The 26,850-nt window shown below is 37.6% G+C and overlaps 1 protein-coding gene across 5 annotated transcripts in view; it reads left to right on the top strand.

Annotated features, from left to right (window-relative positions):
* Window positions 1–18,038, top strand: part of LOC144528084 (glutamate receptor 4) — a 118,505-nt gene extending 100,467 nt beyond the window's left edge. For 2 of the 5 annotated variants that reach the window (XM_078266515.1, XM_078266513.1), the window contains 5 exons: window positions 5,257–5,455; window positions 6,656–6,903; window positions 9,689–9,803; window positions 13,115–13,252; window positions 16,362–18,038. In XM_078266515.1, coding sequence (XP_078122641.1) covers window positions 5,257–5,455; window positions 6,656–6,903; window positions 9,689–9,803; window positions 13,115–13,252; window positions 16,362–16,526 — 865 coding nt within the window. In that variant the 3' untranslated portion in view covers window positions 16,527–18,038. Of the gene's footprint in view, window positions 1–5,256; window positions 5,456–6,655; window positions 6,904–9,688; window positions 9,804–10,440; window positions 10,556–13,114; window positions 13,513–16,361 lie in introns of those variants that run through there. The other 3 variants (XM_078266514.1, XM_078266512.1, XM_078266511.1) reach the window with 3 other exon arrangements.
* Window positions 18,039–26,850: the final 8,812 nt, after the last annotated feature.

Below are 26,850 nucleotides of genomic sequence, written 5' to 3'. Positions count from 1 at the left end.
CATACAGTGTACTGTATATTTGTTCATATTTAAGTAAGAATCCTGTTACTCAAAACTTCCTCCATGTCTACTTGTTGTCTCAATAAATTCAGGGCGATGCACATTTCCACCGCTGTCTTTTTCCATTTCCTTAATCAGTTTCTGTTTTGGTAGCAGAAATACAGCTAAGCAACCGTCAATGAAATGTCCTATATTTCATATAAAAAGCTTTTCCTGTAGCCCAAAGAGCATAACCACCCAATTTTTAGCTGTGCTTTTAATGTGAAAAACATGCAGGAAGAGTGGAGTTTTGCTGTCTGTAGCTTAGCAGTGATGGAACGAAATGGCCAGAAGAAGCAATTGGGAATAATATAAGAAATAAGTTAGTGTTTCTATTAAAAAAAACTTTAGTATTACATGACTGCTGTTGTACTGGTGTTATAAGTGTGGTGCAAATTACCATGTGTGCTACTGAGTACAGGTAATTACTTTGGTTTGGACCTTTTATTCACAACCATGCCTTTATTTGTTTGTGTTGGTTGTTATTTGAGAATTTACAGTGATACCCAGATTGTAAATATTATATCAGGGCTGCAACTGAAGTGGTAAGGGAGGCTGTGGACAGAAATTGGAAGTCAAAACAGAGAGCGAGACGTGGAGTGACAGTTTGTCTGCCATGAATAAGTCAAATAGTGTGGACTTGCCCCAGGTAACACCCTGAGCGGACTAGCAACTCCTCATTTATTTAGGCTTTGCTCAAGGTCAGAGCTCTCCCTGTCTGTCTTAATGTATTTCACTTCATCTCCTCCTCCACTTAATGTTGCTGTGCTTCCTTCTCTGCCCCTAATTTCTTTCTCTGACCAACAAACATTCCTTAAATCCTGTGGAAAACCTACACACACTGTACCAAATCATCTATGACAACAGCTTTTTAGTTCACTTTTTTTACTTCACATCAAAGGAAATAAAAGAGGGAAGTGTGGAATATTACATACGCACGTTTGCTATAGATGGCTTGCACACTGGTCGTGATACTGAACGTGAACTAGGCTTGGGCAATCTCTAATATATTCAAATCATCCAATTAAGTTAATTAAGTTAATTATCCACTTTACATTTAAACTTAAAGTTACTATTTCACTCAAGCACTCATAGCGATGTCCTTTTGGCGACTTTCTCGCTAATCCCACGGTTGTTTACACGGTGTTAGCTCTGTTAGCTTCTTTAGTTTAGCAGCTCTCACTCTCTGGCTCTCTGTTGATCTGTGTTTGATCCTAATGTGATAATTGTACATAATGTAATAACTAGTTTATTTGTCGTGTTGGAGGTGAAGCTTTGCACCACTGAAAACTTGATCGTTAACGCTAGCTGCTGTTTGTCCCCAGTAACGTTAATGGGTGCGGGCTGACCTAATGTAGCTCCCGTCCCCTGGCTCCCGTTCCTTCAGTCGTCAATATACGATCTGATCACCAATTGGCACAAGCCTAACATGAACCATATTGTGCTACTTAATCCTAAAATGAGATTTACTTTGCCTTAATGTTTTCTTTTTATCTTTACATTTTCATTTCACCTTCTCAGCATTATCTTTCCTTTAAATATATTTTAGTGGCTTCAGATTGAGAATATAAACATTGTTCCACTCAATATGATAGTATCATATACATATACGAGTATATTCTGTTTGCGCTTGTTCCAACAGTTCTTTGAAGCTATATGACGCATATGCTGTGTGAAATATTTAAACCCAAACCATAATTTTTATGGCTCCACAGTTGCATCAAATGGAATTATTTTTAGATGTCTTATTTATCATTTACACAATTCCCCTGTCATGTTTGTTATATTTGAAAACTGTAAGATTCAGACCATTTGAAAAGAAGTTCTGTTGGATCGGACAACACATGACCACACAATTGATCAGGAAAAGGTCCTTCCTTTGTGAGGAAAATTAATAGATAAAATTGTTTAGCTGAGATTTTAGTGTAGCTGAAACACCTTCTTATGTATGATAATAACTTTCCAGTTTTTTGTTCATATACATGTGGAGAATTACATAAATTGTTGCAGATGAGTGCAGAAAAGCCACCTAACGAACATGTAGACCATGCTAGCCTCATTGGATCTCCCCTATCATATTTAATAAATACAAATTAATGTATTATGCGAGTTAACCAGTAGGGGAAATGTGATGACTAATTGCTGTAAAATTGCTGAAATTATTCTTTCTTTTTTCTACATTTAGTATTCTTTATACCCTAAGGCTTCCTGGACTGCTGCGAAGAATCTCATTCCCCCAACACCGGAGCCAATTTCTGTTTTGTTTCCACTTTATTTCTTCTAATACTTCCCCCGTCTGGTGTTCTTGTTTTCACCACTCGGGGGAAAACTGAACTCATACATCATTACAGTCAAGTTCTCTCCAATGTTTTTTTCCAACATCCAACTGCAGTGAAAGATTTTTCGATTTATATATATATATATAACATTTATTTTTGCAGAGCTTTTGTATTGCAGAAAAACACTTGGTTAGGCACATGTTTTGCTAGAATTGCAAATGATTCAACAGTCATCTTAATCCTCAAAGCTTAGAACATAATGCTGACATTAACATCTCTTTTCTCCTTAATCTCAAAGTTTTTCGTTGGTAACACTTTATAATAAGGGTACATTAATTAGCATTACCTAATGCATTAATAATCATTAATTAACCATTAATTACAGTTAAATAAGGTGTCTAATAAACATTTATAAACAATGTTCATGTTTTTTGATTGAATGATTGAATTGATGATTGAATAACGGTGTGAAGAGGTCGCGAATGTCGGATTGTTTTTTTTTTTTATGTTACAGAAAGCACATAAAGCACTTCTGAAGAAGCGTACTGGCAACTTAATCCAGCTCTGGTTTGGAGTGTGAATATGTCAGAAATCTAAACAGGATTTCATATTTTTTACGCAAAATTCTATTCATTTTTTTAACATTGTCATGAACTTTAACAAAAGAAAAGTACCACCTGCACTTTATTAAGTAAATGTATATTATGACAGAAAACCTTACATGACATATTTAGATGATGGGTGCCTGTTTTTTTGTGTCAAGGAAATGTATTTTGGTCAATAAACAAAAACGTTGTAATAAAAGACAATTAACTCCCAATAAAACGGTACGGAGTAGATAACAATACGTACAACATATCATAACCGAAAAGATGCAGGCTGAAGCTACAGATTATTGCGTCTACCTTTTTTACAATACACCTATTTGAAGTAACCACCCAACAAATTTTGAACCTGAACTTTAAGAATCTCCCTCTGTTAAACAATGATCTCAAATAAATGATATCACACATCTTATGCAAGATGGATGGAAATGAATTGTATGCAGGTTAGGTTAATTGCCGACTCTAAATTGCCCGTAGGTGTGAATGGTTGTCCGTCTCTGTGTGTCAGCCCTGTGATTGACTGGCGACCTGTCCAGGGTGTACCCCACCTCTCACCCAGTGTCAGCTGGATCGGCTCCATATATATTATTATATATTTTAGAATCCATTTTGCATTACCATCATTAATTCAAGGTGAAAAGAGAAAACACTGACGTGGCCTAAAAAACCCAAACTCCTAGCGCTAAGCTTCTCTCCCCCTCCTTCCCCCATCCCCTCTGTTTACTGCAGGCCCTTCAAGACACAGCAGTGTGTCATCACACACACACACACATCAAAGTCGGTGGTATCCGCCAGCAAACACACAGCACAGAGGGATGGAGGATGGCAAAGAGACACTCCCTCTTGTCCGATTGTTACACTCCCAGAATCCACTGCTGCTTGCATATAAAAAAGCAAAAAAAAGATAAAGATGGAGATGGAGAACTCATCCATGCATCTTATCATGCACACCCTCCCCCCCCCCCCTTTACTCATTATTTTACAGTTCTAATTTTCTGTGCTCAAAAGCCACAGAAATACTCAATCGTCTCAAGGAGAAGGAAAATAGAGAGTGGAAAGTCATTTGTATTCAAATCCAGAGCTAATACGTCAAGTAAGTCTATTTCATGGGCAAAGCTTCCTGTGTGTATGTGTGTGTGGAGGAGAGCTCTACTGCAGCACTTTCTCTATTGGAAGTCGCCTTAGCTGCTACAGCCACTTTCATCGGCACAGACCGAAAAAAACAGAGGTTTCCGCACCAATTTTGTGGTTCAAGTGATGCTTCTTCGTGATACTGTATTGGCAGAACCCTCTTATTTGTTCAAATAAAGTACCCTTAATGTTTTTTTAAAAGGTTCTTTAGCAATGCTGGTAATCCGGGTTCTGTTGGCTGTCATATTATTTACTGTATGTCGATTCAATTGAGAAAAAGGATGCTACCACCCTTTTTGTAAACGGTGCACATGCATGGAGATTACAAGGCACTGAGAACCCTCAGTGTATATTGGGAACAATGGACTAGGGCCAGATTGCAATAAGACACAGTGGAAAGACCAGCCAAGAAAACACTGACTGTTGCAAATGCCTCTCTCCTCCCCTTCTCATATCCCCATCTGACAAGGAGGCCTGAGGGTTTTGTATCCTCTTCTTTTTGATTTGCACCAACGGGAGATCTTGTTTGTTCTCCTCAATGCAGCATATATAGTTTAAGATTCTCCTCACAACCTTCTGCTGCTCCTGAGCAACGGGCTATCTGTCTCCCCCGAGCGAACAAACAAGAAAAGAACAGTGCCGCTGCCACACCAGGCACGGGACCTGCAGCTCTTTTCATCCCACCAATGTACAAAGAGGGGAGGGTGGGGAAGAAGGGGCAGGAGTAGCCAGACTTTTCTTTATCAAAGCATGACAAACTCAATCAGTTGGGATTTTTTTTGTGAGGAAATATGCACTAATGAGGGGTAAATACAACTCTGGAAGGTTTGAGTGTTGTCATAGCTCCACCTTGTGGTGGTACAGCAGCATTTTTGGGCTCTACAGTGGTGGCTTGTCTCTTCCTGCTTCAGTCATATTTCATTCCTTGTATATGTCTCTCTTACTGTATTTTCCAACACTGACTGGCTGTTTTCTGTCTTTCTATCTTACCCCACCGATCCCTCTTTCTCCTCTCCTCCTTACTCTTATTTTATCACTCCAATAATCATTTTCCTGGCTCTACTTTTTGGCAATACCCTACTTTTGTTCCTTCCTTTCCTCTTTTTTTGATCTTGTCCATCCTCTATCCCCTCTGCCTTCTAATCTTTCCAAACTGTCCCCGCAATATTCTTTCTCTTTCCTCCACCTCCCTCCTCTTCAAGATCGTTATCGGGTCGAATCGTTGGAGGGGTGTGGTGGTTCTTCACTCTCATCATCATCTCGTCCTACACGGCAAATCTGGCTGCCTTCCTCACTGTGGAGAGGATGGTTTCTCCCATTGAGAGCGCCGAGGATCTGGCCAAGCAGACAGACATCGCCTACGGCACTTTGGACTCTGGCTCAACCAAAGAGTTCTTCAGGGTGAGTTGGAGTTGGTTAATGGTCTACTCTCAGACAGGTAGGGGGAACTCATGCAGTACTCACATCTTTTACACACCAGAAATTACAATTATTCCATCCTCATTCGTTTTGTCAAATACATTTCGGAAGAAACGTAATCGCTGCCTTTGCTGTTGTTCAGTGGCAAAGGTTTTCCAAGTGAAGGAAGTTATACACAAGGTTAAGATGTAAGAAGATAAAGATTAGATACAACTGTATTGATCTCTGAAGGGAAATTCACACAGAGACAGGCTTAGAGGTAAGAGAACAGATCAAGTTATCTTTGAATTAAGTAATTCAAAACTAAAAAAAGACATAGAGAGGTAATATTAAAAAAGCTGCATACAATATATACATATTGCAATACCTTAGACATAGTGGATAATACTTGTGCAAAAACTGTGCACAATATCTTCCTGCAATTCTGACAGCCATGTATGAATAATAAGTACTATATACATTAATATACACACACTGTAGAGTAATACTATGTGTGTGTGTGTGTGTGTGTGTGTGTGTGTGTATATATATATAGGAATTGAAGCAACACTATAATAAAGCATATAATATGATGATGATGATGATGATAATGTTGATGAAAGCACAATAATAACAATATAGTAGTAATATAGTAATATAATTTAGTCATATAAATGAAATAATGCAAAGCAAATATAAACATTAATATGTGATAAAGTCATAGTTACAATGTGCAACATTAAGACTTTGGTCTCTAAGTGTTGGAAAAGATTTAAATGTCAAAGCGAACATGTGTCTTGTGCTTCAAGTCAGTGTTTACTTTCAATATCACACCATTATACTGGGGTGAAGGCAGACATCTTAGAGACAAATCTCTCAAAACCTCGTCAACTCAAACCAGATGAGCATGGCTAGATCCCACTGGGATATGTGGGTAAATGTGTTTATATACCGTGTGAACTGACCCATAGAATACCCAACATGTAGAATATTGTTTTTCTAGCTATGATAAGACGAGTGCATATGGTGTTCCTTGACGTGTATTTATTAAGAATATGTTAGTAAACCAGTAATGCCAACTTGTGAACTGAAACTCCATGTTTTCTCTACCTGGTGTTGTATGCGAATATGTTTTCTCCATATTCCCTCCATCTCTCACACCACATCTACCTGTGAATCTCCAACCCCCTCAAAACCCCACAGCGGTCAAAAATCGCAGTCTACGAGAAAATGTGGGGTTACATGAAGTCGGCCGAGCCCACAGTCTTCACCAAGACGACGGCTGAGGGCGTGGCACGCGTCCGCAAGTCCAAAGGGAAATACGCCTTCCTCTTGGAGTCCACCATGAATGAGTACACAGAACAGCGCAAGCCATGCGACACAATGAAAGTGGGAGGAAACTTGGACTCCAAAGGCTACGGAGTAGCTACACCCAAGGGTTCACAGTTAAGGTGGGTGGAATAGTGTAACAATATGTTCTACGTGTTGTTATGGTATTCCACCTTCCCTGGTGTGCCACCTTTTGTATCTTTATTTGTCTCAGTTACTTTGCTTGGTGTGGGTGGGTGAGGGCGTTTTTACGTGTTTGTTTTAGGGCAGAAGTAGTGGCTTTTTGTCATTTGTGTTTGTTGCATGCATGTGGGGATCATTGTGATCATGAAGGGGTGGTTATTTCATATTTTCTTCTTCACAGCCCTCCACACCAGGTAAATATGTGTGCTTGTGCTTGCTGTTTGGGCAAAGATGTTGGCATGGCATGCTCGACGCTCTAGTAAACTTCTGACAATGTCTAATTTAGAAAATGCCATTTTAGATAATCTGCATTTTTATATACAGATGTAATTAGGAGATATATTTTGCTAATGCTACTTCAGCTTTCCTTCACAGCTGACTGGTTCTTTCTTTTCAATTAAGTGACAAATAGTGTTTAGGGAGCCATTTGAATGCTCAGCCCTGGGAAACTCTGCTAGACTCTGTGACTGCCTCCCGCACATAGTGGAATTTACAGACCTGCCAGAGAGAATACGTTGTCATTACTGTGGGGAGTTGCACTTTCATTTCGCACACTCATCGATCAAAGCCCACTGGCAAGGTCTCACTGAAAGGAATGAATATATTTACTAAAGGCAAAAACTTCACAGGTGTGTGTGCATGTGTGAACACGTCTGCAAACCAGTGGAGAACAGCTCCATGATTGCTTGCAATTTTTATTTATTCCTGTAGAGGTACGAGAACATGTTAGAATGTAAAAATACCAGTGAGGGCACTTTTTTATTAAAGGCTCAGAGCAACTCTACTGTATAAATAGATAATAGTGGAGCATTGCTATCATGCATGATGTGTAATTAGAGAGTGCACTGAAAACAAGAGCCAGACATAAGGTTTTGTATTCTGTGTGAATAGGTGCCAACAAAGTAATTTGTTCCAAAGCAGCCAACTCCTCACAGCCAGTAAATCAAACCCTGTTTGTTTTCTGTAAATTCCTCTGCACATGAAGCCTGAAGTAGCGCAGAGCAGCTACTGGTTTGTTTTGCAGCCAGACTGGTGCCAGTTTTCAGCCACTGCTTTGACCAGGAAGTGTCCCTGACAGATGACGGTAGTCCACCCTCCTCCAGGCCTCCATCTTGTTATTTGGGGGATTATCATCTTCTGTCAGTCACTTGTATGGATACCAGCGCGGAAACACACCAGCAACATCGAGAGCAGGCAAAAATTGTTGGTCAAGGCTGTTATTTTACATGGCTCCCTAAACAACATCATTAGCTAAAGCTGAAATATCTGCTGTGTCGCTTTGTGTTTCTGATCCATTTCCATTTCTGACTGTTTTTATTTTTCATAATGATGCAAATAAATTAAAAGGATCAAAACGCACACTGAGGCAATTCTCTCACTCTCATCACCATCATCACTACAGCAGCCTTCAAAAGAACCCAAGAAATTAAAACACACACTTATTTTTAACGACTTTTCATAGACATTTTATGCAAGCTAATCATGATTTTCAGCTTTCAGCTTAATGCTCAGGAATCCTGTGAGCTTTGAATTGGCTGACGTACATACACTATATACATGTGTAAAACAGGTCTAAATTATTTGCAGGTGTCTGGTCCTCAAAGCGCTGGCTGGTGCAGATATTTCGGGACTGGCGGCCCCAATTGCCAACATTTTGCGCCAATATTTAATGTTTTAAATCTGGTCATTTCTGTGCCAAAAAAAAAAGAAAAAATGAATTACTCAATTGTATTGTGTTGCCCATGTTTTTAGCCCTGTTAGGGTAGAAAAACATTATGTGACATTAACAAATCTGCATTCATACTTGTCACAAAATAAATTCAAGCTATTGGCTTCTATAACCAGCGGTTGCCAACTTTTACATCCCTTAACAACCATCGTCACAGATTACATTCAGTATATCTATGTGTTTCTAGCTAATGTTCCCTGCTCTGGTTGATTTATTTGGATAGTTTTTTCGAGGCCTAAAACTATAAACTTTGGTCTTAAATTAAAGTATTGGACAAATTGAAATCTTGACCAGATGATGGCGTTAAAGAAAAAGGAAACCATGACTGTCTGTAGCAAGTTTTATGCTAATCTATCTGGTATATGTTGAGACCTGCTGGGGGTGCTAGATCTAATGTCAGGGGAAGTATTTAGGATTCATCCTCTAGGGACCATGAATGTCCATTTAATATTTGTTGAGATATTTAAGTCTGGACTGAAATATTACATTATCAGACAATAACATTTCTCCTTTTTCTTTCCTATCTTGTTAATCTTCTGTCGCTAGCAGATCTCATCAGCTATAGCTATCTGCGTAAGCTAATGCTAACACTAAAACTTTAAGTCTTCTGCTGTTTTTTTAATGTTTCCAGCAGATTAGTTTTAATACGACCCAGTAAAAGATATGCACATGGTGGATAAGTCATATTGGCCCTATTTCAGGCTAACACTAGTGTAAGCTTATATAACATTAATATTGCGTAACATTTTTTTAATTTTTATTCTTTATTTTTATTTCGAACAAAAAGACAGTACATTCAAGGGGAGAAATTTGTGTTCAGTGTGTGTTTGGGTCCTGGGATTTAACCGTTTAGAGCAATGACGCACTTTTCCACCCTTGTCCCTCTCTTACTGCTACTCCCCCCCCCCCCCCCTCTCCTCCCCCTCTCATCCTTCCCTCCCAAATTGGACAGCATACTCACCCCCTCTCACCAAATATCTTTTATCGTTTTCAAGAAGTGCAGTTAACCTGGCAGTGTTAAAACTCAATGAGCAAGGCCTGTTGGACAAATTGAAAAACAAGTGGTGGTACGACAAAGGAGAGTGTGGCAGCGGAGGCGGTGGCGAGAAGGTTAGCCGCTATGTCGCTATGCCCATGTGACCTTGATGTGGGTAAAAGAGTAATGTGTTTTGTTGGTAACAGGAGCATCTGCCGGGTCGACCCCCACAGTTACTTCCTAGTGACTATAGGAAACCTTTGAACTCAAGAGGAGAGCGAGTACTGTCAAAGCAAAAATATTTGCTGTACTGCTTATGTAATGATAGATTGGAAAAGTAAAACTATTGCTTTGAATAAGTAGCCCCATAGTGGGTGTTTAAGTGTACTACTAAGCATGAAGTACATTGTCTTAAACAATACTTTTGGGTTCACAGTACTAGCCTCTGTGCTTTGTAAGAAAGGTCCCGGCAGTATGTGCCTGTTCCAGAAAAGCGATGCAGCCGGGGCCCCACGTATATATGTCTGTTAGCTCTGCCCCTTCCCCTTAATATCTCCCAGTAAACCCAACCCTGCAAACAACTATCTCGACCAATGAGCAAAGAGACATGTAGCATAAGTGGGGCCCCTTCCCGGCTTCGTCACTTTGTGAAGAGTACTGAGCTGCTCTTGTTGGGCTTCTTCTGATTGAATAACATAAAATAACATGTCCTATGATGTTATTTATGTTATTTTCCCCACCCAACCCTTCCCCGTCCCCCGTGATATGAAGAACGCCTGTAAACCTTGCCGTATTGAAACTGAGTGAAGCAGGAGTCTTAGACAAACTGAAAAACAAATGGTGGTACGATAAAGGGGAGTGTGGACCCAAGGACTCGGGAAGTAAGGTCAGTCTCCACCAGCCCGGGAGCCTCCCCTCCTCTTTTTGTCTCTATGCACACCTTTATAACGCTGGCAGTACTGTTCTGTTATCACAGCAGGCTGGCTGACATCACGCATACCACATACACACATAATATTCTGAGAAAGAGCGAGTGACAGACATGCAGGTAGAGACTTAAGGCGTAGCCTGAGGGATCCAGCATGACAGAAACAAGGCATGGTGCAGCGCTAACAGTATTATAGCAGCTAAGCGATGTGCTGCAAGTGCAGATGAAGGATCACACTTGCATTGGTTGTCACCTAAGACGGTCCCAGGGCATGTTCAGACGTTACTGTTTGTCACACTTGATGTCAGTACTAATGTATGCCTCAGCTGTAGTAGCACACACACAAGATGTTGGCGCACTGGAGCATGGAGAGAGCTGCCACGTTTTTAATAAAGCCGCATGCACCTTCCACATCAATCATGTCCTCTTAATCAGATCCGTAAGTGCAGGACACACACGCTATCACCTGCAAATGAGACTAAGCATGATAGGCAGTATTTTGTGTCAAGGTAATACGTTGAATGCCCCTTAAGGACATAGGTGATTTATCGGAGGGAATTAAATGGCAGGGAGGGGCAAGAGTCAGAGCTCAGAGAGATCAGCTGCATATATTTGAATAAAAAGGGGTTAAAAGGTGAATGTCAGAGCTGACAGACAAGGCAGCCTGTTGAAATATGTAGGGAAATTAAAGGCCTAGTTCATCCAAAATACAAAAACTGATTTCCTCATTTACCTGTAGTTATATTTAGCCATGCAGATCATTTGAAAATGCACTTTAAATAAAAAAAACAGCAATATCTCTTTTCAGGAACAATGTCCTTGTTGCTTTAGATAATGCACAGAACATGCTGTCACCTTTTTTTTCCTCTGCAGTAGAAAGTGGTTTAAGTCCCTTTTACATTGTGCGAGTGTTGACAGTTGTGAGGAACTTGGTACAATCTTTGGTCAACAATCAAAAAACGGGTCCTAGATTGCATCATGAGACACGTCCACCGACCGCCGATTTCAAGCTTTGGTAACCAAAGAAAAGTGTTAGAAATTGAATGAACTGCTACGATCCACATCTATAAACCAACCAGTTGTCAACTATTAAATTAAAACTATTCCAGCTTCTTAAATGTGAAAATGTTCTAGTTTTTTTTACTCTGACAGTAAAATGAATATCTTTGAGTTGTGGACAAAACAAGACATTTGATTACGTCATCTTGGGCTTTGGGAAACATTGATCAACATTTTATAGACCAAACAACCAAGTCATTTTATAATGAAGTTTAGGGAAAACACAGGCATACACAAACCAGAAGATGAAGGCAAATTGAAAAAGAGGGCATCTCATGTTAGCACCATGGTAAAAGCCTGTTCATTAATTTGCTGCATTTTCAAAACATAATGAAGATGGATGATGCGAGCTGATGATGTGCCTCTGATCTAATTTACTTTTTACATTTAAGCACAAGGATTCACTGTGCAGTCATCTGTGCACAATCTGACATGCCTCAGATTAATATCGTCAGACTGACACAGACAAGACCGAGATTCTATGTCACACAGTGTGCCATGCAATACACTTTCATTTTTTTTAATTTCATTACTTTGTGGTAATGTCTGAAGTTCTACCATGGACTCTGTAACATTTTTTGTGGAAAAAATACCTTGGTTACCTTGTTTCAAGCCATTCTAGCGTGGTATAGAAAGCCTGCAGTAAGACAGCTCGATTTGTGCCAGTTCTCATTAATATTCAACAAGCTAAGCTGCTTGACTCTGATTGGCTAACAGCTAGCCAATGAGAGCCTGGCTATCAGCATCCTTTACCCAGCGCAACTGGGCGAGCTCATGAATAGTAATGAGCTCAGGCAACACCACGTCAGACTGACCAGCTTTTGTAATTGGCCTGATTTCTCCGCTTATTTTTTTTTCAGTGGCTAGAGCTGACAGAGGAGGTAGCAGTTCATTTTCACATTCACAACATAACACATATGGACCTAACATATTTCAAAAAATACAAGTAAAAACGGTTTTGTGTGGCAGGGCACCTTTAAAGCATAGTTGTTGTCACACAGTGGATGATCCAAAGTGAGTGGGACATTGTTTCTGAAGAAACGTTGCTGCTGATTTTTTTACTGTTGTGAGTACCACAGAGGCAGGTAGAGGCAAAGATCTGCATATTGCAAAACAAATAGAAATAGAACCAAAACTATCTGTTGAACTGATCGTTTAATGCAGAGAGCTAACTGATTTCTCTATAATGCTTTCTAAAATATTTGAGGCAGGATGATATCAGGAGTTTATTTTTGCTAGCATGGCCACATAAAGCTGTGCAACAATAGACTGAAAGAGTAGAATAGTGTTGTGTTGTGTGAGTGTGTGTTTGTGTGCATAATGTGAAGTTGCTGTGTCATTTTTTCCACATTGTCTTATTTGTGTATAAAAAATGTTGAGTGTTTGTGTGCACTTTTTGCTACTTCTGCTAAAACTAGCGCTGACTTTTGTGTTTGTTCCTCTCGCCTCCGGCTATAGGACAAGTCGTCCCAGGCCCTCAGTCTGAGCAACGTGGCGGGGGTCTTCTACATCCTCGTTGGGGGCCTGGGCCTGGCCATGCTGGTGGCCCTCATCGAATTCTGCTACAAGTCGCGCAACGAGGCCAAGAGAATGAAGGTGGAGGCCCAGTCCCAGTCCCAGTCCCAACACCCCCATTACCACCATCCCCACCACCACTGCTACCCCTGCCAGACAGGCAGCCCCCACCATAGCCCCGAGCCTAGCCAAAGCCAGACTCCGAGGCCCAGCCCCAGCCACAACTTAGCCGAGTTTAGAGAGGTTTTAAAAAGCAACGATGGGGAAGCTGATAAGATGTAGTTTGGGTTTCCGTAGAATCTCTGCCTAAGCCTTTACGCCCCCACTAGCTCCCTGCACAGTGAGACTGTAAGTGACACCTATCATATCTCCGTGCTAGCTTTGCCATGCTGAGTGACTGTCGTGCCAGTGGCAAAAACGCTTCCCACTTCTCTGTCTTATCTGCTCACTATGTGGTGAATGTGACGTCATGGTCTGCGTTCAAGTTTTTGTGACAGGAAGCGATGAGTCATCTTCAGACATGACGTCGCCTCTACTGCTTCACAGCTTGTGTGGCTGCAGACGTTGGCCCTCATTTATCAAGCGAGCGTACCGTGTGACCCATTGTCCTGGCAAAATCAAAAATCTATTACTCATTCTGAACTCGTGAAGATAATAATCATGTCTGGTATTCATAGGACTTCAATGATGTTGAAAATACATGATAGATTGCATGATTGATCACCCTTATCAAAATCTGCTATTTGATTAGAACAGACCGTCCTCACCCAGAAAACGACTGTATAGGTCGATTGTGCAAGCAGCTCATAACGCCCCATAATTACATTTCTTGTTAGGCGGCAACCAACCAAACGAGGAAGCAAGGTGACAAAGTATAAGAGTGCCAAATTCCACATAAGGAGGGAGTTTGGAGTCATGGATGGGTCAAACAAACACAGGACACTTAGTCTGTGACTCAGTGACGTCCGTGATGTCACGTCCCCTGTACTGTCCTCATTTTAGTAGTTTCACGTGACTCATTTTAAGCCAATCCCTGAAGTTTTATTAACCCTAATTTAGGACTTTTGCTGCCTGAACTTAACTTGTTCTGTTACAAGGTTAACTACTGTATGTATTTAAAACTGTGCCTGTTACGTTAAATAGAACGGTCTCATGATTAAAATTTTCACCACGGTCACGTGTTGTGGTCACATGTTTAAATGGCTACCTACAGAGAGGTCGCCGCCTAACAAGAAAAATAATTATGGGTTGTTATGAGCTGCTTGCATAACGGTCATAAATGTTGTTTTGGGAGTCTTGACACTTAACCTATTCTGTCATTTAGGTGTGAGGACGTTTGATTAGAAACTATGTTATGTACTATGTTAATGAGGATAAAATGTGAGAATGAAAATGCAAGTTTACACAAATTAAGATTAGGTAGTTTATTGGCATACAAATTATAGGAACCGTTTTAGAATACATTTATAAATGTATTAGTTGACACACAGTTCTTAAATTTGACAGAATTTGAGTGTTACTGTTCAGACCTGCAGCTGTGGTGATACAGCTTTTCCTCTGAACTCGTAGCATATTAGTGGGAAAGGCATGTTAAATGAGGACCAATGTCTTACTTGTACACACACGTCTACACTTGTGAGGACATTTCATCAAACTGTAGTACATTCGTCCATCTAGCGTGTAGTCTGAACCTCTGAAGCTCCAGTGACTTGTTTTTCTCACATCGAACCATCAAAAGTTCTTTGTAGCCTTGTGAGGGCCTAAACACACACATGCACACACTTGAACCTGAGTAGTACTGTAGCTGAGGGCTATCACTGTCTCAAGTCTGTCAGTTACAATAGGCCATCAATGTACAGCCACAGAACACATTTAATGAGAAACCCGATCTGAGCACACAGAAAGTTCTATGTAATAAAGCCATATTTAAACACTGTACATTGTAAGGCTAAAGTTAAAGTAAGTGAGTATCCCTCAAACTGAGCTGACTTTATTGATTTGGAGCTGTTTTCTCTAGCTATTTCCCCCAGGTCCTTGACCGTTAGACTTTCAGATATCTTTTCACACTCTGTGTATATCTGTCCAACGTGGTTATGTGTCCCCCATCAGCACTTCAGCTCAAACTCTTCATTAGCTTGACTGTTGCTTAGTCAGCTTCCCTGTCCCACTGCCTGCAACTATCACTCACTGTGTAATAATTCTGTCGCTAATGGATTTACATGTAGTATGGGGCTGGCTTGATACTGTACTGAATGGCTATGAAACGTGTTTTGTTAGACTACTGTTTATATATTTAACTGCACTGTATTGTGGGGCTGTTTTTACAGTTAATGTTGAAGCCGATTGGAGTTTTAGTTCTATTTAAGTTTCTTGGAGACAGAAGTAATGGCACTAGTTGAGTTAAACTGTGATGGATAATGGTCGAAATGTAAATATGTTATACATTTGGAAGTAGGCTAACTAATTTAAAATTATACTGTCAAATTTTTCATTAGGTTAGTAAGCACTGGGCTTCAGAAAATGTTCCTCTTCTTATCTCTTGTGATTTTCACTGTGCTTCAGCAGAGCCCAGAACACAGCTGCATAGGTCCCAGTGGCTAACCCCCCAAACAACAAATTACAAGTGTGATAACATTATTAATTCTGCTGAATGTGGCAACATCCCTTAAAACAGACAGGGCAAGAAGCACAAGCGGGCAAATGATCAGACAGGTGATAAGTAAACAAGCCAGCAGTTTAGAAAGATTATCTACTAACCACTTTATTTGGAGGCTGAAGTAAAAGTGTCTGCATCCTAAATGTTGGCAATAATCAAAAGGGGTGTTTCTTCCCCAATCTGACTTCTAGTTTTAGTGATCTCAAATCTCAGCAATTTCTTTGATGAGTACAAATGTTAACATAACTGATAGAAATGATTTTCTGTGATTTGTGACATTTTGAAATGATGTTTGTTTGGGATGTTTAAGACTTGATAAGTCCGGATTAAAACATGGACTATATATGGAAGATAGCTCTGTCTCTTTTAGAAAAAAACACATTTTTACAAGCTTTATAAGGTATCTTGATTGAGGATAATATCTAAACAAATTTGTCATGAACACATTCTAAAACTCCAATCTGCAACCGTACAAATGTTTATTTTTAATTTTCTACCTGCTCCTACACAAAATCTCTTTATTTCTCTCCTCAGCTAACATTTACAGAAGCCATGAGGAACAAGGCCCGTCTGTCTATCACAGGTAGCGTCGGGGAGAACGGACGGGTGCTGACGCCCGACTGTCCCAAGGCCATCCACACCGGGCCTCCCCTCCGCCAGAGCTCTGGCCTCGCCCTGGTCTCCTCCGAGCTCCCGTGAAAACCAAAAACCTTTCAAGTGCCTTATTTCAATAACAAGAAAAAAACAATAATCACACTGTCCACAAAAACAACCAGAAACTTACCACGAAGAAACAGGATTCACACACCCAACAGGTCACCTCCAGTGGGCGAGACGGGACCGACAGAGGCGCTAACAACAAATCCCACTGTTAGAGGCACGACTTGTTGTGGCTTATTGATTTCTCTCAGAATTCTGTGGCAACCAGAGGCAGAACAATCTCAATTTCTTTTCTTTTTTTACTGTGTGGCCACACAGAAGCATATGTTTGAATCAAAGGTCATGGGAATCCACTGGAGCAATTCAACCTTTACCACTCCAGTGATGTGAAGAGGAACATGAGTAATATCATGGTATATGATAAAGATGAAGACCAGAAAACTGTAAACTTGAAACTCAAAACTGTGCATTTTTTGGATTGCTGTGAATTGGCAAACAAACTGAACTACAATCAAGATTGTTTTTCAAACTGAACAGTATTTGCTACACAGACATGAGCAGCATTCAATACACAACAATCACACTAGATATCAACAAGTGACACTGGGAGAGTTGTAGCCCAGTGCCATCAAGATATGATGAAAAATATTTGTATTCATAATAACAGAAATGAAATTGATTGATATTGAATAAATGAGCAAACATAGGAAACTGTGAAAATAAGTAAATATGTATATTCCATGAAAAACAAAATGAAGACTTTAGCTGTACATAGGGACGACTGTGTAACATGCTTGCTTTTTAAACAGATGTACATAGCAGATACTGTAGTGGACAGACAGACAGTTCTTTTTTGTAAATCATCTTTAAAGATTTTATTCATCGCAATAATGAAAAAGATGATGCCACTTGAAGGAGGAGACGTGGGAAGCAGCATTAAAATCTGTTGTGTTGAATACTTAACTGTATTATATAGGAACATTCAAACTCTTAATGTGAAGGGGTATCAACTGCCCAAATATTCTGATACCTGTTACATACAAATTCATTAATATATTCAACAATGAATGTTAAGTAGCTCCACCCCCAATCCTTAAACCACACCCCTCACTGTGCAGATGTAGACCCAGAGAGTTGCTCATGAGTAGAGCTTTATAAATCAAGTTTCTGCAGTCAGAATATAACTATTTTTTTCATTCTTTGATCTATTTTTTGTATGGAGAAATTAAAAAGAAACTGTCTGTCTCCTGGTTTTAAATGTCAACAGTCCAGTACTATCTGGGTAGATCTTTTAGACCATTATTTGTGTGGAGACAAGTCTCAACCATGATGCAAAATAAAATTAAAAAAAATGCCATTTATCATTCACTATGTTATTTGAAATGTCTAGGCTATTTCCAGTAAGACGACGAACCCGAACTGATGAAGCCGCTGTTTGTATGTTGAACAATGATTATAGAGCCCTTCCTTATTGAAACACTGTGGATCCTCCGGGGAGACTGGACACACTGTACAGAAATGTAATCGCTCCAGTCTCGCTGACTAAAGTGTCCTCATCTCTTTTTTTTTGGAAAATGGAAGGACAATGTGCAATAGGATACAAAAAGCCACATCTTCAGCAGCACCAGCCGACGATGGCTGTGGTTCTAAATGTTTGGTTTATTTCTAGTTCTCATCCGGTCCATTCCTGTACACATGTTGTGGCCGGACAGCAACGTTTTCAGCGGAGAAACCAGCTGAAATATTTCAGGTCATGCCTTTTTTGTCCTGCCATCCGTCTTTAGAGCTAAAGTGTAATATGGTGTCTTTTTTTGGTTCAATTGTACATCTTTATTTTGATCTTTTTTAAGTAAAAACTAATTTCAAGTTGCATTGTACTGTCATTATTTGACATGGAGATAACAGAGAAGCATGGTTGATGTTTGTGTTTGTGTCCTGTGAGCAAAATATGTCAACTAGTAACAGATTGTCATGAAACTTTGTATTAATATTTATGGTATTGAGAGGATGAATCCTGAAGTTTTTGGTGACCCCTTGACCAAGGCTGGATTACAAGCCATGCAAGGTAACTAACTTTCCAGGGGCCCCAGTCATCCAAGGACCACCAAAAGCCTCTGAATTGCTGTGTCGTGATTGGTTTGTAACAATTTGATTGATGTAACTTTGTTTGGAAATATACACCACTTAAACCCAATATCAAGTGACATTATAACGACTAGTAAAAGGAATAGTTTGACATTTTTGGAAATACACATATTCTTCCAGGAAGGCACTACTCCCAGCCAAAAAGTAGTCCATCGTATAATCTCCCCGTGAAAACAGTTTGGATGTTGTACAGATTAAACAAACAAGATATTAAATGTTAATTAGTGAGCTTTAGAGGTGATGGTGAGGGATTTTTTTGTTTTAACCTGCAGACAAAACCAGGCTAGCTGTTTCACCCTTCTTTCACTGTTAATGCTAAGCTAAGCTGTAGACCTGAGTGTGGTATCGATTTTCTCTTCTAAGTTGTGTAAAAAAAAAAAAAATAATAATAATAATGAAATTTCCTATAATGTTGAACTATTCCTTTGAAGTCTGTTACTTTATTATCTGATTTTGAGGATCGTCCCTGTGTGTTAATGTAGCTTTAAGACCTTCGCTTATATGATTATTTGTAAAATTGTGTTTAATCTAATTACCCAATATCACACCAGGTATAAGGCATACACATGTATACAGTGCCCAGAGAGTGAGAGGAACATATGCAGTAAAAAGGGGCTTTTAGCACCACCATCAGGCCCAAAATTCCACTTTTACACCAAAAAATATCAAAATTAAACAAGCAGATTGCCATGAGATGAAGCCTCATAATCTATTTTATAATTTAAAAGGCATCTTATTTCACAGCAACACTATGTAAATTATAAATATTATCTTTGGCAGATTTTTTTATGTACATGTGATCACCTAACTATTGTTCATTGACTATTATTAACTATTGTTAAGATTCATCACGGCAGTTTTAATTTGTAGTTTAATTGACATGTGGTGCTAATTTAACACTCAATTGTTGCCTATTGTAGCTTTTAGGTTTTAAAATGTGTGATATTCAACACATGTGTATTTCCCTGCAGGTTTTTTGGGGCCAATTGTGTTATTACATTTTGGTAATTATGTACAAAACAAGGAATCTTGCTCTCAGAGACCCAGTTGTTCTCACAAGATGCCTTAATACATGTTGTCCTCTTATGAAGGTGTCACATATTAATGCCTCAGAATACATGAAAATGACATGAAAAGAAAGAAGAGGGCAATGTACAGTATTAGTTTTAAGAAAGGAATGAAAGTGGTCAATAAAAAGGACAACACTGAAAATCTGAGGTCTGATTTAACCGTCACATATGTTAAACATTGCATTGCATCACATGTGGCCTTGGATAACCATAATCATTACAAAGCCTAACTCATGTTCCACCTTCACGTTTGCCTTCATGATTAAGGTCAACCCACAGGGTGCACACGCTCTAATACTAGTGGTTGAGAAAGTATTCAAATCCTTTACTTCAGTAAAAGTTGTAAGCATGTAAGTATTATCAGAAAATTGTACTTAAATTGTACTTTAAGGTAAAACTATTCATTGTGCAGTAGAATGTTCATGTGTCAGTGTTTTCTTATTATATCTGATGTTTCTGGATTAATATTACTGCTGCATTTTTTTTTTGTTAAAGATTATTTTTTGGGGCATTTATTTTGATAGGACAGCAGAAGACATGAAAGGGGAGAGAGAGGGAATGACATACAGCAAATGGCTGTAGCTCAGGTTTGAACCCGCAGCTGCTCTGCCAAGCAGTAGATCTCTGTATATGGGCACATGCTTTACCAACTGAGCTACCCAGGTAGCTGTGACATGCTAATTTTAACTCAGTCATATACTTTTGGGTAGTTTAATCTACAGCAATGCATCATATTCTGTAAGATCATCGTATGTTTGTAGTGTCGCTGTCATCTGAGAACCACATATCTCTAAAAAGTCAATTTTTATTATTATTATTATTATTATTATTTTCTTGAATGTGAAAGCAGCATTTTACTGTCATATAGTCCAGATCAGGGGTCTTCAACATTTTTTAAGCCAAGGACCCCTTAACTGAAAGAGAGATGGAGCAGGGACCCCGTACTACATATATTGCATAAAATGAAGTTGTATATATAAAACTGGGCCTACAATAACTTGTATGGCAGCCTAAAGGCTTTATACATACCTTTTTAGTGCATAATACTAAGCTATTGAAATAATAATTGTTGGCATGATTTTATAAATCATGTTTTAATGTTAAACATACATGTGGCACAGTGAATCCTTTGAGATTAACTGTATCTGTGGATGACTATCTTACCTAGGCCAGTAAACCTATCATTAATGACATGAGTTTTTTGACATTTTTCGATACTATGAATTCTTTAAGACATTTTTAAGACATACTATACTATGATTTGACCATGGTTTTTTAGAGTTTTTATGACATACTATACTATGACTTTTTATGTATTTTTATGACATACTATATATACTATGAATTTATAAATGAAATCTATGAATTATATACTATGACTTTAATCATTTTTTTTCAACTTACTATAATATGACTCTTTTCGTCATCCTATACTATCACTTTTTTATGACTCATTCCGTCATACTGTACAATGACTTTTTATGACTTTTTTTTAGAAATACTACACTTTGACTTTTTTCGAGATACTATAATATGACTTTTTATCACTTTTTTGACATGCTATACTATGACTTTTTTATGACTTTTTTCGACAAACTATACTATGACTTTTTTACCACAATTTTCAACATATTATTCTATGACTCTTTTCATCATGCTATACTATGACTTTTTTATCACTTTTTTCGACATACTATACTATGACTTTTTTCGACTTTTTTATGACTTTTTCGAGATACTATAATATGACTTTTTATCACTTTTTTGACATACAATACTATGACTTTTTTCGTCATACTATACTATGTCTTTTTAATTACTTTTTTCAACATACTATACTGTGACTATTTTATCACCTTTTTTTACATACTTTTGACGTGCTATAGTACGACTTTTTAATGGCTTTTTTGCGACATACTATCCTATGACATTTTTCGACATACTATACTATCACTGTTTTCGTCATGCTATACTATGACTTTTTTATCACTTTTTTCGACATACTATACTACAACTTTTTTTTCACTTTTTTCAACATACTATACTATGGTTCTTTTCGTCATGCTATAGTATGACTTTTTAATAACTTTTTTTGACATACTATATTATGACTTTTTTATGAATTTCATGACATACTATATGATGACTTTTTTATCACTTTTTTTGACATACTATACTATGACTCTTTTCGTCATGCTATACTATGACTTTTTATCACTTTTTTTCGACACTCTTACTATACTATGATTTTTTTATTACTTTTTTGACATGCTATACTATACTAAGACTTTCAACATACTATACCATGACTCTTTTTGTCATGCTATACTATACATTTTTTATGACTCTTTTCGTCATGCTATACCATGACTTTTTATCACTTTTTTCGACATACTATACTATGACTTTTTTCGACTTTTTTATGACTTTTTCGAGATATTATAATATGACTTTTTATCACTTTTTTGACATGCTATACTATGACTTTTTAATTGTTTTTTTTCGACATACAATACTATGACTTTTTTCGTCATACTATACTATGTCTTTTTAATTACTTTTTTCAACATACTATACTGTGACTATTTTATCACCTTTTTTTACATACTTTTGACGTGCTATAGTACAACTTTTTAATGGCTTTTTTGCGACATACTATCCTGACATTTTTCGACATACTATACTATCACTGTTTTCGTCATGCTATACTATGACTTTTAAATGACTTTTTTTCGACATACTATACTATGACTTTTTAATCACTTCATTCAACATACTACACGACTATTTAATCACTTTTTTCAAAATACTATACTATGACTCCTTTCGTCATGCTATACTATGACTTTTTTATCACTTCATTCAACATACTAAACCCCAGTCTGGACTTAACCCATACTATACTAAGATTATTTTCAACATACTATTCTATGACTTTTTTATGACTTTTTTCGAAATACTATACTACAACTTTTTTTTCACTTTTTTCAAACATAATCATACATAATAATACTATGGTTCTTTTCGTCATGCTATACTATGACTTTTTAATAACTTTTTTTGACATACTATACTATGACTCTTTTCGTCATGCTATACTATGACTTTTTATCACTTTTTTTCGACACTCTTACTATACTATGATTTTTTTATTACTTTTTTGACATGCTATACTATACTAAGACTTTCAACATACTATACCATGACTCTTTTTGTCATGCTATACTATACATTTTTTATGACTTTTTTCAACATACTATACTATGACTCTTTTCGTCATGCTATACCATGACTTTTTATCACTGTTTTCGACATGCTATACTGTGACTTTTTAATGGCTTTTTCCAACATACTATGTTATGAATGTTTTCAAAACTTTTTATTTGGTTGCAAGATGGCTCAGTGGTTAGAGCAGCTGTAAATAACCACTGTAGAGTGTAACCCCTGGTTCAAACCCCAGTCTGGGTTTAGCCAATACTATACTAAGACTTTTTATGACTTTTTTGACATGCTATACTATGACTTTTTTATGACTTTTTTCGACAAACTATACTATGACTTTTTTACCACAATTTTCAACATACTATACTATGACTCTTTTCATCATGCTATACTATGACTTTTTTATCACTTTTTTCGACATACTATACTATGACTTTTTTCGACTTTTTTATGACTTTTTCGAGATACTATACTATGACTTTTTTACCTCTATTCTCAATATACTATTCTATGACGCTTTTTGTCATGCTATACTATGACTTTTTTATCACTTTTTTCGACATACTATACTATGACTCTTTTCACTCTTTTTTTCAACATACTATACTATGACTGTTTTCGTCATGCTAAACTATGACTTTTTAATGAATTTTATCAACATACTATACTATGGCTTTTTATCACTTTTTCGACATACTATATACTTTGACTTTTTAATGGCTTTTTTCCAAATACTATGTTATGAACGTTTTCGAGATACTTTACTTGGTAGCAAGGTGGCTCAGTGGTTAGAGCAGTTGCAACTAGTCACTCTAGATTCTAACCCTTGGTTCAAACCCCAGTCTGGACTTAGCCCATACTATACTAAGAATTGTTTTCAGCATACTATTATATGACCTTTTTACTACTATTTTCAACATACTATTCTATGACTCTTTTCGTCATGCTATACTATGACTTTTTTATGACTTTTTTCGACATACTATACGATGACTTTTTCATCACTTTTTTCAACATGCTATACTATGACTCTTTTCATCACGCTATACTATGACTTTTTAATGACTTTTTCAACATACTATACCATGACTTTTTATCACTTTTTTCGACATACTATACTGTGACTTTTCAATGGCTTTTTTCGACATACTATGTTATGAATGTTTTCGAGATGCGTTATTTGGTATCAAGATAGCTCAGTGGTTAGAGCAGTTGTAAGTAACCACTGTAGACTGTAACCCTTGGTTCAAACCTCCAGTCTGGACTTAACCCATACTATACTGAGATTTTTTTCAGCATACTATAATAAGACCTTTTTACCACTATTTTCAACAAACTATACTATGGCTCTTTTCGTCATGCTATACTATGACTGTTTTCATCATGCTAAACTATGACTTTTGAATGACTTTTATCAACATACTATACCATAACTTTTTATCGCTTTTTTTGACATACTATACTGACTTTGTAATGGCTTTTTTCGACATACTATGTTATGAATGTTTTCGACATGCTTTGCTTGGTAGCAAGATGGTGCAGTGGTTAGAGCAGCTGTAAATAACCACTGCAGACTCTAAACCTTGGTTTAACCCCCAGTCTGGACTTAGCCTGTAATATCCTAAAAAGAAAATTCTGCATACTTTACTACGGCTTTTTAACCACTATTTTCATCATACTATACTATGACTCTTTCGACATACTATGTTATGAATGTTTTTGACAAGGTCCATCTGGTAGCAAGATAGCTCAGTGATTAGAACACTTGTAAATAACCACTGTAGACTCTAACCCTTGGTTCAAACCCCAGTCTGGACTTAGTCCACACTATACTCAGATTTTTTTTCAGCATACTATACTATGACTTTTTTTCGTCATGCTATACTATGACTTTTTTATTACTTTTTTCACATGCTATACTATGTTTTTTTATCACTTTTTTCAACATACTATACTGTGACTTTTTAATGGCTTTTTTCAACATACTATGTTATGAATGTTTTCGAGATGTTTTCTTTGGTAACAAGGTGGCTCACTGGTTAGAGCAGCTGTAAATAACCACTGTAGACTGTAACCCTTGGTTCAAACCCCAGTCTGGACTTAGCTCATACTATACTGAAAAACATTTCAGCATGCTATACTGTGTCATTTTCATCATAATATACCATGACTTTTTTCGTCATGCTATACTATGACTTTTTTATCAGTTTTTTCAATATGCTATGACTCTTTTCGTCATGCTATACCTTGACTTTTCAACACTTTTTCAACATACTATACCATGACTTTTTATCACTTTTTTCGACATACCATATTGTGACTTTTTAATGGCTTTTTTCGACATACTATGTTATGAATGTTTTCGAGATGCTTATTAGGTAGGAAGATGGTTCAGTGGTTAGAGCAGCTGTAACTAACCACTATATACTCTAACCCTTGATTCAAACCCCCAATCTGGACTTAGCCCATACTATTCACATAATAATTTCAGCATACTATGACTTTTTTTTCAACACGTTATTCTAGGACGCTTTTCGTCATGCTATACTATGACTTTTTAATGACTTTTTATCACTTTTTTATCACAAGATAGCTCAGTGGTTAGAGCAGTTACAAATAACCACTGTAGACTTTAACCCTTGGTTCAAACCCCAGCCTGGACTTAGCACCATACTATACTACATATTGTTTCAGCATGTTTTACTATGACTTTTTATGGCATACTATACTATGACTTTTTAATGATTTTTATGGTATACTATGACTTTTTAAAAAAAGGTTTTCATGACATACTATGCTATGACTTTTATAACATACTATGACATTTTAATGATTAACTATATTATGACTTTTGTCATTTTTATGGCATACTGACATGACTGACATTGATTGACCTACTATGCAGGCGTTCTCAAAGTTTGGATGGCTGAATGCCAATTTAGGGAGCCAGCACATGTTTGAGGTCTGCACTACACTCTAGTCAACTGCCACTGTTCATCATTCCAACTGGTATAACTATGAATCATATTTTTCCATATCTGTATATCTGTATTAGTGTCCAAACCATAGACCGCAACGGTCTACGGTCCAAACCGGCAGTGACAGATGCCGCCCACAAAGAGCCTGGTTCTGTCCAAGGTTTCTGTCCAAAGAAACAGTAACTCTAGCCGTTATATGTAGTACATTATTATTATTATGAGTACCAGTAGTAAGTACAAGTATCACAAAACTGTACTTAAGTACAGCACTGCCCTCTAGTGATTACAAATCAGATTAGAAATGTGTCAAACCAAACCACTTAAAACACTAAGAGAAAGACATGTCACACATGTTAATTTAACATTTTTCAGTTTGAAGTTTAATGTTAATTCCATGCTGTGTTTCAGTAAGAATACAGATGGTACTTGTGGCTCTGGTGAGAATATCCAGTAGTACAAATCAGATTCACGTTACACATACTGAACAGAAGGAAGGAAATGAGGAGTCGGAAAGAGAGTTGGACACCCAAAAGATTCAGGGGAGAAAAGATACAGCAGGCCTCTATTTCCCAAACCCCTTTTTTTTTCTTTTCTTTTTTTTTTTTTTAAATATGGTGCCAATGCAAAACTGCATTACAATCAAGAGTGTTGAGCATTCCCCTCCCACGCACACACACACATTTTGTCTGCTAAAAAGCCATTACCTAACTATCTGCTATTAGCAAAAGCGCTACAGCCTCGCAGCGCAATGCTTGGTCCGAGAGTGGACAAGAATAGAAGTCAGGGTGATGCTCGGAGAAGGGGGACATTCTGCTATTTTTCATTTAAAAAGACCTATTGATGAGTTTGGTAACCACAAAGTAAAGAGGGCACTTAGTTCTTCCTAAAAGCTTTAACACACCCCTTTTAAATCTTCCATCACCGCCTTATTTTCCTCAATTTGCAAAC

The sequence above is a fragment of the Sander vitreus genome, chromosome 13 (genome assembly GCF_031162955.1).
Source record: "Sander vitreus isolate 19-12246 chromosome 13, sanVit1, whole genome shotgun sequence".
Lineage (NCBI taxonomy): Eukaryota > Metazoa > Chordata > Actinopteri > Perciformes > Percidae > Sander > Sander vitreus.
Note: the sequence above shows the minus strand (reverse complement) of the source record. Positions and strands in the feature narration are given on the sequence as shown.